Source organism: Fundulus heteroclitus, chromosome 12 (assembly GCF_011125445.2).
Source record: "Fundulus heteroclitus isolate FHET01 chromosome 12, MU-UCD_Fhet_4.1, whole genome shotgun sequence".
NCBI lineage: Eukaryota > Metazoa > Chordata > Actinopteri > Cyprinodontiformes > Fundulidae > Fundulus > Fundulus heteroclitus.
In genome coordinates, this window is record NC_046372.1 from 30,804,478 (window position 1) to 30,818,754 (window position 14,277).

At 41.8% G+C, this 14,277-nt stretch overlaps 1 protein-coding gene across 7 annotated transcripts in view; it reads right to left on the minus strand.

The window, feature by feature from the left end:
* Positions 1-14,277, minus strand: part of mctp1a (multiple C2 domains, transmembrane 1a) — a 179,922-nt gene that overhangs the window by 62,935 nt on the left and 102,710 nt on the right. For all 7 annotated transcript variants that reach the window (XM_036144424.1, XM_036144423.1, XM_036144425.1 and 4 more), the window contains 4 exons: positions 8,371-8,464; positions 1,500-1,602; positions 708-810; positions 5-106 (listed from right to left, as the gene is read on the minus strand). In XM_036144424.1, coding sequence (XP_036000317.1) covers positions 5-106; positions 708-810; positions 1,500-1,602; positions 8,371-8,464 — 402 coding nt within the window. The remainder of the gene's footprint in view (positions 1-4; positions 107-707; positions 811-1,499; positions 1,603-8,370; positions 8,465-14,277) is intronic.

Sequence of the window (14,277 nt, forward strand, 5' to 3'; positions counted from 1 at the left end):
TTACAGCATTAAAAATCACGTCTATTTCGAGAAAGATGACCCCTTTTGTTGGCCCTGTCAGCTCCTTGCTTTTCAAGACGTAGGCTTTGCGTTCTCCATTTTGGATCTGTGGGAGAGGGACATGACAGGCGTCTGTCTGGCAATACCCGGCTGAATCGGCTCCCCGGGCCACCTTTGAACCCCAGCTGCTGGCGCTGACAGGGAACCCAAAACAACTGTGGCAACTCTGACAAGTACCTGTTCATTACCCACTGCAGCTCGGCTCTGTCAAACAGAAATTAACTATCCTGGGGAATCATCCTGTTACAGCGAAGCACGGATATACTGCGCGCACAGGCTATCTATATTTTTTATCAAATATAAGAGGCATCCTTCTTTCACCTCCAAGTCAGATCTTACTGTCTATCAGCATCATTTTCATCACATCTTTCATCCACTTACTTTATATCCTCTCAGCTATCAATCTATACCTTTCTTTTTACTCAGCTCTTCCATTTATTCCCGCTTCCTGTCAAGTTTTCTACTTTGAGAAAGAATAACAGTGTCATCAGTGGAGTTGCAAAAATAACCTCTGCTTTTTATATCCTCCTCTGTTTTTTTTTGTTTTTTTATTCACTGTGTTCCTCGGCTGTATGTTCTTTTCTGTATTATCCCCGAGGGAGGAGGAGGAAAGCGAAACGCAAACAGGAATCTTGCCTTTGACTCACATTTAGCAAGGGGATAGCCACTTTCCCAAGAAAGTCGGCACTTCTGTCTCGGTCCTCGTCGTAAACGGTAACCTCGAGCACCGAGTGGATGTCCTTGACGTTGCTGGACCACACACAAAGACGGGGACATGAGGAAGCTTAGGACTCAAAGCGGTGCGGAAGCGGTTTTACCTCGCAAGTTTACAGAAGGGATGAAAAAAAGCACAAAAATATCCAACACCATAATAAATACTACAAATTCACACTCATTTTGGGGGGGGGGAAATTTAATATATATTTAAAAACAACTCATAAATATATCCTGTATAATACTGCACAGCATATTTATACATCTATTTATATGATGAGTATATAATCCCTTGGCTAAAATCATAACATTTGCAAGAAAAAAAACATGAAATCAACAATTATGAAAAGAAATCTACATCAATATTATACACTGCACAGCCACTCTATAAGCTGGAAATCAATTAATGTCAGTAAAAATATTTTTTTCTTTTAGATTTATTTTACCTCATTTAATTTTCCATTCATTTACAGAGTTGATATATTTATGATTAATAAACACTCGTATTCTTTGAGCAAAATCCATTGTTATTGATTCCATAATATTTTTAACCATAATTTAGATTAGCATATGCACAAAAAAAAGACTCCTGAGGGCAATGAATAATATTCTTAATATTTATTTACAAGTGATTTAAGAAGATGCAATTAAAATATGTTGTGAATAAATAAATAAATAAATAAATAGTAAAAAAAAAAAAAAGTATTATTGTGAAAGCCACTCACAAAGTAAAGACCTTGTTCCATTCGGGGTTTAGATTTTTGTAGATGGTGTGTGTCTGTAGTCGATCGTTGCTCAGCTCCACCACGCAAAATGGGTCGCTTTTACCTGTCAAGTTTAAATCAAGTACAGAAACGTGGCAGATTTAAAAGAAAACATAAACTGAAAAATCTTAGTCATAAAAAGTTTACAAACTTGGAGTTTTTTTTTTTCTTTTAGCATCCAGCAGATTCAGTGAATCAAATATTCTTTATAGTCACATATGATACACAGAACCTCAACAGGCCGTCTTCCTAGATGAAATATCAAACAGTCAGGATTTACGAGGACCGGTATAATATGATTCTTTCATTCTTCAACCCCAGTTTTGAGGACATTAGACATCTTTAAATCAGTTGCAAGCTGCTTCTGGAAACATGGAGTGCCAGAAGACAAGCTGCAGGACAACTGCGCCCTGGGCAGCCGTGAGGAGGGGGATAGAAAGAGGAGAAACTTAAAAAGCAGGAACACAGAGGTCGAAGTGGAAAACTTTAGGGCAGAAGACAAAGAGGGCCAAGTGTGGGATATAAGAAACATGTCTGGTCCATAATTTGTGATTTTAAAATGAGCAAGCGGGAATAGTGATGACACAAATGCATTAGAAAAATTTAAAAAGGAAAGAAAAAACAGTATGGGATTTAAATCATCAAAGAGTAGCTCAAAGAGAAAAAAATCCTATCATTCATGCCTTTTTAGTTTCTTTTCAAATGTCAAGTTGAAACCAAATAAAAATTGTATTCAAAACCTAGAAAACTGACAGATTCAGAGATCGTTTGGTAGGCTTATTTATTTTGTTTGGCAAGCAATAAACACATTTATCACCCATCTCACGACTTATTATATTGAGTTAATAATTAAATGAATTAAACCAAAGCATTTGATACAGAATTTACTACTTTTCTTCCTCCTGAGAATAGCCCGCAGTAGAGCAATTATAAAAGCCGGTAATCCCCCATCATATTCTCCATTTGTTTACAAGCGTTTTATATTAAGGAGACTTCATACAGAGTTAAAAAGAAATGAGACCAGCTCTCCACGTCTGTCTGCCCGCCTCCCTTCGATTGTCTCTCACTGAAAATAACTGTTGATTTTTGACTTTGATCATCATGCTTCATTAAAACAAAAACAAACAAACAAAAAAAAAAACGTCAGGATTCATTTTGCTTTTCATTTATTAACACATGAAAAGGCAAGGTCAGCAAGTTTAAATAGAAGCCCACAACAATAAAATATTAGATGAACAGCTATGTTGCATAATCAAGCTCAATAACTTTGGGACTGAGTTCAAAGCCCCCCCCCCCCCCCACCCCCCCAAAATAAAAAAGACTGTGGCTCGGTGTGAGTAATGGGAGGCGTGTGTCAGTGAACGTGATCGATTGGTGTGATTTTCTTCAAATGTTGTGACAAGGGCAGGACATTTAGTGGGTGTGCAAAGTAAATGTCACTGTGATCAATGCAGAGGCGTAGGTGTTGCCTTTTATATCTGTTTGTGGTGCTCTATTGATCCCAGCGGTCTCAAGTTGATATTGGCAGCTCTTACTTCTGCGACTGAAAACAAGATACATTAAAATTGACAAAAAGGCGGGGCACTCAAGAGCCTAGTTTTCACAGCCTCGGCGTATAAACTTTCTTCGCTGTATTTTAACCGCATGTCCTGGATTAAAATAACACGCTTTTTCCATTAGATTCTGTGTGCAGAAAAAAAAGCACTTCAAACTTATGTATTTTGATAGCAGCTGAAATTTGATTTAGCAGAAAATCATCAGTTTTAGTCTTCCACAATCAATCCCAGAGTATTAATGCCCCCCCCCCCCCAAAAAAAAATAAAAAATCAAGCAACTAATTTAATTTAAATGCAATCACCCAAATTTGGATACAGAAATTATTTCTGCAGTGCGTTATCCCCCACTCCGTCGCCCCCACTTTTCCCTCTAATATTCTGTCTTTAATGACGCAGTTCACGCGTTGTCGCGGGGCGCCAGTTGTTATGGGTGATGAACTTTCACCTTATTGGCTGCCAAGCACCAGAGGCAGCTGTCTGAACCAATTACACGCTCAGGTTTGAGCGCCACTCAGCGCCGTCCAGGTAATGTCCGGGTAAAGCTCCTCCCGCCCCCTTTGGGTCCCATCTCTGAGACGCTGGCAGGAAAGGAGTGGACTTAAATTAATTTCAGAGCACTTTGAGGTGAGCTGGAGGAGGATCGCAGCGGAGAGGCGAGGAGGAAAACAGTAATTGCCCCTCAGAAAGCTTAGAGAAGTTTCAAGTTGGAGAGGAAACACACCAGTGTGTCACAATTCGTATTATAGGGGCTTTGGAAAAGTATTCACTCGCACATTTTGTCATGTTTGGACCAGAATTGCTGCATGTTTTTGAGATTTTATGTGATAGGACAACACATAGTACTGCATAGTTGTAAATTAATGGGAAAAATGTGGTTTCTTATATTTTTGCAAATAAAAAAGTGTTGCTTTCATTTGTATTCAGCCCCTTTATACCACTTAATAAAATCCAATGCAACCAACTGTCTTCAGGAGCCCCTTCTCTACTAGGTAGAAAACCCCCCTTGAGTATAATTTAACCACTGCATAAATCCTTTTTAAATAGAGAGGCAAGAAACAAAAAACATTGCTAAAATAAAGTCATAAGAAGTCCTGTTCGGGGACTTCCACAAGCCAAGTAGGGGACGCAGCAAACATGTGGAAGGTCCCATGAGATTAGACCTGAGCGTCTACGTCTACATGCAAGAAGACACTACATCTTTCTAAACGCACCACCTCTGCTGTGAAACAAGGTGATGGGGGCATATTGCTGTGGAGCTGAAAATGATTACAATTTTAGGGATGATGGATGGAGCTAAATACAGGGAAATCCTAGGAAAGGAAGTAGTAGAAACTAGTGAGAAGCTGTAAAAAAGTATCAAGACTGGGCCAGAGGTTCACTTTTCAGCACAATGCCAGACCTTAACTGTGAAATATGGCAGTGGCAGCATTTTTGTTATGGGGTCGCTCTCTGCACCAGAACAAGTGAGCTGGTTAGAGTTGGTGAGAAGAATGATGGCACTGAACACAGACTGAGACTGGAAGATAACCCATTATAGTGTAAAATAATTTGAAGGATGGAGAGGTTGAAGTCAAAGCTACGACGGAGTGGTTTAGAACAAAGAACGGTTGTATGTTTGGATGGCCCAGTCAAAGTCCAGGCCAAACATTGTTATATGCTCTCTGTCCACATTGACAGAGATTAAACAACTCTGTATGGAAAAACAGGGGAAAAAAACAAAACATTTAGTATTTAGAAGGGAAAAGCTGATGGAGGTTCATCCTAAAATACTTGGGTAGCATTAACTCTGATGGGCTGAAGACAAATTCACAAAACACGTGTATCATGGGTTCGGATGCTTTTGGAGGACTCCTTATCTTTGGTTTAAAATACTAACGAGTCGAAGATTTCCTTTAATTTCTGCCGGAAAAAGAAGCTTAGCACACAGATATGCGGATGAAGCTCCTGCTGCAGGTATCTGTGTGTGTGTGTGTGTGTGTGTGTGTGTGTGTGTGTGTGTGTGTGTGTGTGCGTGTGTGTGGGCCGCTACTGAAATGTTCTAACAGTATAGCATCCACTCAGAGGGACAAGAGCTGGCACACAAAAGGGATTGTTGGTTTTAGAGACTATTTTCAGTTATCCTACTTGGGCTGGAGTGGAGCTACTCCACAAAAACACTCCAATTAGAGAGAGATGGCCAGAGAGAAGAGGGAGAGAGGAGGAGGAGGAGGAGGGAGCAAAAAAAAAAAAAGAGGAGGGAGAGGAGCCTGAATGGGAGCTAGATGGTGAACTCTCTCTGTCTCACTGACCTCCTCTCTCCGTCTGCCCTCCTGCCTCTGTCTGTCTGTTTGTCTGTTCTTCTGTTCCTTTCTCACCTTGCTCCTGACCCTCTCTTGGTCTGGGTTGTTAAAAAGGGGTGTTCGTGTGGTGAGGGCTCTTATGGGGCTCTTACAGAGCGATTGTTTCTGTCAGTGACACGCACAAAGACACACATGCACGCACACACGCAGCGTATTAGACTCGAAACTGAAATAAGCCATTTCGAAATAGCCCCCTTTTGCCTATGAGTTCACTCCCTGTATTCATCTATCGACTCACCCGGTGGAGGAGAATGCACTTTGGGGAGCCTAAAGAAATACATCAACTTTAGTTTTCTGAATGTATATTTTCAATAATTTCTCATATGGAACTGTCTGAACGTAAAAAAAATCTCTCTGGCTCTGAGAACCAGGATCTAAAAGTTTAATAAAAAAAATGAACCGAGAAATACGCCAGAGACCGAACCTCTGCTTAAATTAGCCCTGACCGGCGACTGGCCAGTGGACTCAAACATCTGATCTTTTTACGATCGGTGAAGGCAACGTGCTAAAAACAACACTTTCTGTTGTGGAAGTTAGGGAGGAAGACACGATGTACGCTATTTGAGGTGTTGGAGGTGTTTAAATTGGACTCACATGAAACAAAAGAAACTATTTAATAGAAAGCTATTGAAGAGAAAGCTATTCTCTATGAGATGCCGAGACATGTCTGCGGTTCAATCAGGCTGTTGGAGATGGCAACACATATACGTAGTAAATGTGTTAAACTGATAAACTCTGTTTGTCTTTAAACATAATGGGTTGGAAAGCCTTGCCAGACTTTAGGACATTTTAAGACTCATGATGAGGAGTTACATTCTCTAGGGCGGGAGTGTCTAAAGTGAGGCCTGCGGGCCATTTGCTGCCCTCAAAATTGATTTTGTGTGGCCCATGACCACAAATCAAGATTGGCATAAAACTGGTTCACCAGGTGCTTTTTTGTATTTTTAAAGTTTTTAAACGTTCTTTCTGATCCTGAGCCTCTCAAAGAACATTTAAAATCATCTTAGATTAGTAAATTCTAGGCACAAGACGATGTAATCATTTTTTTTTCATTGACCAGGTTTTTTAAATTATTATTATTTAAATTTTATGGTAAATAGGGACACAAACGTCCAGTGAAGGCAGGCTTATCATCCGATTTCAGAAAATCGTAGGCTACGGAAACTCATCATACATGTTTTCTGCTATACTAAATAGCCAACGGATATTTTTTTCCCTCCCAGTTTAACTGTTAGTTTATAAAAGAATCCATAAACCTCAGAGTGAATGATGAGCTTTGCAACAGTGTCACGGAGCACATTTATGCTTCGAGTGAAACCCATGAACCAGAGAGCCATTAGCCCTGCACTCTGACTGCTCCTGTCGCTCCCCGCTGTAACCCAAATCAACCAGCTCCACTCTGTATTTGCTAATGGGACTGTGGATGTTTCAAATGGAGAAAAACTCTATCTCCCTCACACACACACACACACACACACACACACACACACACCTCTCTCTACCAGAAAATACAGAGTGAAAAACTAGGCCTGTCCACTGTAGACCTAATTAAAAGTAAGAATTAATGGAGGAGAGAGGATTCAGGGAGAGCAAGCAGAGAAAGCACAGGAGGAGGGACAAGAAAGATTTGTTGGTTCAAAATGTGTGCTTTTTCTCTATTATTCAAACAGGAAGCTTGCATCTTTGTTTGAAATGCACAGATAAATTTATGGCAATGCACAAAGTAGGCTTTAGCTTTCGCTTAGGATCCACATTTGCGATTACCCCCCCTAAAGAAAATGACACCCTGACTTTATCTTTAGGCAGGGATTTGTGGCGAGCTATTTGCTAAGAATTAAGAAATGCATTTTCCCTACAAGTTTCACTTGGTGGTGTTACAGGCACAAACTTCAATGTATGATATTAGGATTTTATGGCGCAGACAAATGTAAAAGAACACAGAAATGTTAATGAGAATGGAAAATAACTTGCTTTTAAGTTTTCAACTCTTTGCATTCAGCCTCCTTTACTCTGAACCCCACTAATAAAATCCAGTGCAACCAACTGCCTACAGACGTCACCTAATTAATAAATACAGTCGTTCTGTGTGTTATTTAATATTAGTAGAAAATCCATCAGTTCCTAGAAGGCCTCAGATGTTTTTTAGAGGATATTAGTGAACAAACAGCATCATAAAGGACCACAGCAGACGCTGCAAGGAAAACGTTGTAGAGGAGTTTAAAGTAGGGTTAGGTGATAAAACACTATACTAAGTTTCAACATCCCACAGTGCATTGGTTAATTCATCATATGAAAAGGAAAACATTATGGCACAGCTACAACCCAACTGGCATGCCCACTGTAAAACATGGTGGCGGCAGCTTCATGTTGTGCTGTTGTTTCTTTTCAGGATGGAGAGGGAAAATTATCAAGGTTTATGGGAATGTGGCTGGAGCTAAATTCAGAGCAACCCTGCAGGTAAACCTGTTAGAGGCTAAAAAGCCAGGAGACCAGGGCAGAGGTGTTACATATAAATAGAGCTAAGATGGAAAGGGTTTAAAGAAGACCTCTGTGTGTGTTAGAGTGGTCTAGTCAAAGTTCAAACCTAAATCCAATTGGAGATTTGTGGCAAGTCTTGAAAATTGTTTCCAAGTAAGTCCATTTGCTTGAGCTTGGTAATTGACTTAGGGGGGATCAAAACAAAAGACAATACAATGCATTTAAAAAAAAAAGGGAGAAAAAAAACATTAAAAAATACACAGCTATGCATTACTATGTCTTGGTCTATCCCAATAAAATACCTTGACGTCTGTGGTGCTAACATAAAATCTGAAAACGCTCAAAGCGTATGAATACTTTTACAGCGAAAATCATGCAACCAACTAACAGCAGAATCACACAGGAAAAAAAAAATCTATTTTATAATTGCACCGTTTGTACTTCAGGTCACCGACTTACCTGTGACATCTGCCGCCATGAGTCCCTCGGCTCTGATGACCTTCACCTGCACCACGCCGACATCTTTCAAGTTGTGGAGTGACCTCCAGAGGCTCTGCAACATCACAAGAGCAGAGGTGAGGAGTCAAAGAGGACGGCTAAAAGCATCCAAGTGAAAGGCAGGTCAATAACCTGACATTTCATTAAGAGAGGAAAGGGTAGAATATGTCCTTTACGGGGGTCTTTATTTGAAAATGTAGAGCTGGCATTTATGGCCGAGGCTGACAAAAGGACAATCGGTAGAATTTAATTCGACAAAAATCAAAAAAAAAAAAAAAAAATGTAAAAGAATGCTCACCCTCATGGATTTCCAATTTGTACTTTTTTAAATAAAGTGCATTTTGCGATCAGGGTGAGGGAGATGAGTCGATAAGTTTACTCCCAAAAATGCATAAGCAAAAGTGGTGCTCAGCGCCAAAACAACATTACACACGCCGGACACACACACACACACACACACACAAGATAATACAGCAGAAACGTCTGTACTGTGTCAACTTCAAAGGTTTGATGCCAGTTTCAGAGAAAACCACTCCAGAATACTGAAGCACCTGTAGATAACTGGTATGTTCTGTGGTGTTTCTTTTAGTACTTTGTTCTTCTACCTCATTTGGAAGAGCTCTAATAAAATTTGGTTGGTGTGATAATAGAGATATCCCAGTGAGTAGACAAAATTGACGAGGCATGACTAGCCGATATAGTCGTTATAGCACAGGTCCAGAATAACCTTCAGAGATGCAATGAAGCCCGGAGAGGAAAAAACAGATTTTGATAAGAAGTATTAGGAGAGGCGATTGAGTAAAAACTACAGTGTAAGTATTTGTAGCCCAATTTTTGCACATTTTGTCACATTACACCTCCAAACATGCGTAGATTTTGGAGGAATTTGCATCGGGAAGACAAACGGCGGACATGTCTGAGATAAAGTTGCCCAAACGTTTAAAGCGGATTTAGGCTATAAAAACAAAAACCCAAGCTTTGTACATCGCACAGAGCACTGTTCAATCCCTCATCCAAAACAAATTTAGGTTTGTGGTTGTAATGTGACGAAATGTGAAAAAGCGCCAGGCGCTGTATCTGGTAAATATGGTACATAAAAGGGAAAACCTGTGGAGATCAGGGCCTGTCCAAGAGGCACATACAAATAGTCCTGAACCTGGGATTCGTTGACATCCAAGCACTCGGGTATAAACAATCATTTAAAAAAAAAAATACTTAACCGAGGCCAAACTGAGTGGCGTGCCGGCGCGTCATAAAAGTAGAGTGAAAACGCACTTCACTTCAATTTATTTCTCTCTCTCTGGCAATAACCCCTTCCATCCCCACAGGAGTAATTATAATTTAAATTTCAGAGTCAGGGCCAGGCTACAGACTTAATTCATTATTACCAACTCTGTCAGACTCTGCCTGTTTCCAGCGATATCATTGTCCAAAAAGCTCTCTAAAGGAGATGAGAGGGGGAAGAGTGTGGCAAAAAAGGGGGAGAGAAAAAAGAGAGGGAACGACTGTGGAAAGGAGACGCGTGCAAAAAAAAACGAAAAGAGGGACAAATATCAAGTTTGAGGGATGATTCCTCAGAAGATACAGCCCCAGTGAGACGCAGCAAAGAAGGGAGGGCAAAAGAGGCCACAAGAGAGGCAACACGGCGATCAAAACTAGTCAAACAGAAGCATAATATGTGATGATGTCTTTTTAATGTGTTTGGACCAAAATATGCAGCAAAGAGTAAAGTTAATGCACTTTGTATATATTAGAACAAACAGAAGATTAGATGTCTATATGACTTCTTAGTAGAGCAACAATTTTCCAATTAATACACTCATTGTAAATCTTTGAATTATTATTTTTTTAACCCTCCAACCATTCCTCAGCTCTTCATCCCTTCCTACCCCCCCATGCCTGCTCCCCAAGGGCACATCCAGAGTTCGGCCTCAATCCATGATTGCTAAAGGGAGAGCACAGCCATCCTCCACAAGGATTCAAATCCTCATCAGAAGAGACCGACAGCAATAGACTGACTGGGCAGGTCACAGGTAGGAGGACGGACAGATGCAAGGACCAACAGCCGCGCTCGTTCCTCTTCGCGTCTGCGCACAGGTGGACTGACGGGGAGACGGCCAGAATGAAAAGTAGGGATGAACAGAAGACACGAGGACACATCATGGATAGGGTTGGCTTTCATAAGATGAACCCCTTGCCCCCTGTGTGACTGACAGCCCGTCACCGTGACATCTTCTTTCTGTCTCTGTCACTCTGCGCAGACGAATAAACACACAAATGAATCAGAACTGGCACAGTCCTCTGACTCACTGTCATTTCTGCATTATGTCACATTTCATCACCGCTGCGTTTCAGAAGCGCGCTCGCGCCGTCTGCCCTGCGCCCCATCAGTTCCTGGTGTGTTTGATCAAAATGGTGGATGAAGCGTATTGTAACCCATTTTCCTGACTGATTCCTAACTCACTTAAATCAGGATCCCTGTGTGCCGAGGGTCTCGGTGAAAGCTGCTCGCTGCTCGTCATGCACTTCAGTGCAGCCTCTTACTGGTTCTCACTTCCTGCCCAGGTTGTGTCCTTTCACTTCCTCTTGGAAAAGTGCACCAGAGTGGGTAGGAGAGGTGCCGCCGACACGTACGTGGACATGGGTGCTGGAGTGCCAACACTTCAGCGGAGGTCATCCCGTCCTCCTTGTCTCATCCACCCATCTCATGGCCACCTCAGGCCCATTAAGAGCCATTAGTGTGCGTGCTCCTTTGCCATCACGTTGCATAAATCTCTTTTTCTCTTTTTACCTCTCTTTCCGTGTCCTTCTCTAGCTCTGAAGAACAACTAATTAGGGATGAAGGAAAGGTTACAATGAGCAGCAGGACATCTAATGCAGCTACGCCAGTACCGTACCTGGTGTAAGACGACTTCAAGCATATTAGCTGTGCATATGTGCGTGTAAACCAGCACTAAAATGCACACTGATATATAGACCGCCCCCCCCCGAGTGCTACCAGGTCTGATGTCCACAACGCTCTTTGGTATGGAGCTTGTTCCTGACTGCAGAAGACTTAGTTAACTGTTTTCAGTATTGCTGAAATGTGTAAAAATGAAGTCAGAAGAAGGTTCTACAAAGGGGAAATATTTTCTTGGCATGCTGGCTGTGTGCTGCTTTTAAACCAGGAAGGAGACTTTTAACAGATAGCCACCAGGAAGCTGAAAATAACACAGCAAAGATGTTTTGTTACTCTACTAACTGTATAGGAGCTAGCAGAGTTAGCTCGGTTAGTGATGCTAACCGAGCTAATCGCTCGCTTGTGCAAATCGCTAACATGAGAAGCTGAAGATAATTTTAAACGTCCCCTCTGTCATCGATTTGTCTTTGTTTGAATACGGCAGCACGGTCCAGTCAAGCCGCAGAGCTGTGTAACAGAGTCCACTCTCTGTCACACGCATGGTGTGACGTTGCACACCATCTGTGGGAGGGCTGGAATATTTGTGGGTTTGAATATTTCCCCCCCCCCGTGAGTGACAGGGACATTTCTGGGTCTAAAAACACAACAACGTAAAAACACATTGAAGAAAATTGCCTCCTGCACCCCCGGCTTTCAATTAAAACCTTCCAAATGTGTGTGTTTTTTCATCATTAGCCTGCATTTTCTGCTTCACTGTACTTTGTGAATCTATCTGCTCTTTATAGCCGTGGCGATAACACCGCATTGATTCTCCCCCACAGCCGCATTCCTTTTGACGAGATATGGCTGACACACACAGTAGGTAGCTACTGTTTTTGGATGTGCCTGCATGCGAATGTTCACTTGTGATTAGCAGCGGTGGTTGCTTTGTGCTGCACAGCTGATTCTAGGCTGATAAATATTAGTCAGTAATGGCGTCTCCACACGCACGTACAGTACACATGCACACACACGCGCACGCCGGGGAGATTAGTGGGCTTTCAGCAGCACTGTTATATATTAGTGGTGGTACTTGGTCTAACCAGAGCTCTTTGATAAGGTACATCTTTATTAAATTCTCCAACTGAAAGACTGCCAGTCTGGGGAAAAGGAATATGTTAATAGGCAGAGGCCATTCAAGTCTTCAAACTGACCTTACTGTGCCCCTCCATCTGCAACCCCCTACTTTCTTCCCCCCTCCCTCTATATCTCCATCCCTTCATCTCAAAGGAAGGCCACGACAGAGGCAGACAAAGAGCCGAGGTTGCTCTGAGAGTGGGACAGAAATGGGGAGAGCCGGAGAGAGAAGGCGGCAGGCAAAGAAGGCAGTTGAAGGAAGTAAAATGTGCCGCCTTTGGTAGGGCAGAGAAACGGGGTCCGCGCCAGTTGTGAGAGAGGTGAAATAGCTTTTTCTTTTCATTTTGCACGCCTTCCCTTCCCGACGCAACCCTCACCCTTTACCTCTCGCTCCCGTTACACACATTCAATCAAAACACACACACACACACACACTTGTGCGCTTATTCCCTCCACCTTCATTTTGTGGAGAGGCACAGCGCGGTTCTGTCCCGGTCCTAGAGCTCCACCTTCTGATTCGAGGCGGTCTCTGCAGCTGCGAGCCGAGCGGACGACCTCCCGTGGCTAGCCGGCGAGGCACCGCCACGGCCGTGTATGTAGGTCGCCGCACTGGTGTTTGGCCACACGTTGGAAGGTGTAAATACACACCGGCAGGGAGGTATCGGTCGCTGAAACCCAATCAAGTCCTGAAATATCTCCAACACAGACAAAACCTAACGGATGTGAACACACCCGATCTCACAGCATCACATATTTCGGCAGTCTTCATGGGTCACAATGGTCATTGTGAAGAGATGATGGCTGTCAGGGAATCAGACCTTTTAATGCGAGCTTTGTAGCAAAGGCTGAGGGGATCGAGAGGTGATGGGTGAATACGACTAAGACAAAGACTCAAAGCCATTGTATTAGAGCGGATGGATCCTAAAGGTTCTCTTTCTACGTGTCGGTTTTTTTCTACTCTATTCATTTCTAGCAAGGTGAGCTTAATGACAACAAAGTAAAAAAACAACACATGTTCAATTCTAACAGCTAAACTTGCACAACTTGCATTTACTAAACCAGCTGTAAAAGTCTGCACAATTCCTCAACATTTACTCAAAAAAAATTTTTTTTTCTTGATCTGTCTTAACTTTGGGGTCCTTTTGTTTCCTAACTGTTCATCGACCCCTCCTCTGTTGGCGCTACCTTCAAATGTCAAATCACACAAATGCAAATATCAGCCAGTGCCAATGACACTGCAAATGATGAGAATGTCCTTTAAGTTCAAATGATTTGTGGATGTCGTGAGAAGAAGTTAGCAAACTAATGTTCAAGAAAATGTGCTGGTAGAAACACTAGTGAGGCTGGAGATGGAAATAAATGTAATTTTTTGTATTGTCAAAATGCATCCCAGAGTTATCAAGTCACCATGTCAGGAATCTGCTCTGTCTCTGGTTCAACCAACGTGTGAGAGCAATTACTCTTTTAGGAACTGATCCTTACCAGACAAAGCAGTGACACAGGTGTAGCAGTAGCAGCAGCAGTAGTGGTGGTGGTAGTCAGTTACGTTTAATACTTTATTAGCACCAATAGCTATATCTAAGTAATATTGTATAAAAGACAGCATTAATTATGTAAACCGGCTGAATAAAAACAAATCTATCTATCTATCTATCTATCTATCTATCTATCTATCTATCTATCTATCTATCTATCTATCTATCTATCTATCTATCTATCTATCTATCTATCTATCTATCTATCTATCTATCTATCTATCTATCTATCTATCTTACATAAAGACAGCCTTGTAATCTAACATCAAATAATTGACTTTAAAGCAAATACCAACTTCTTCCATGAGAGGTAGCTTT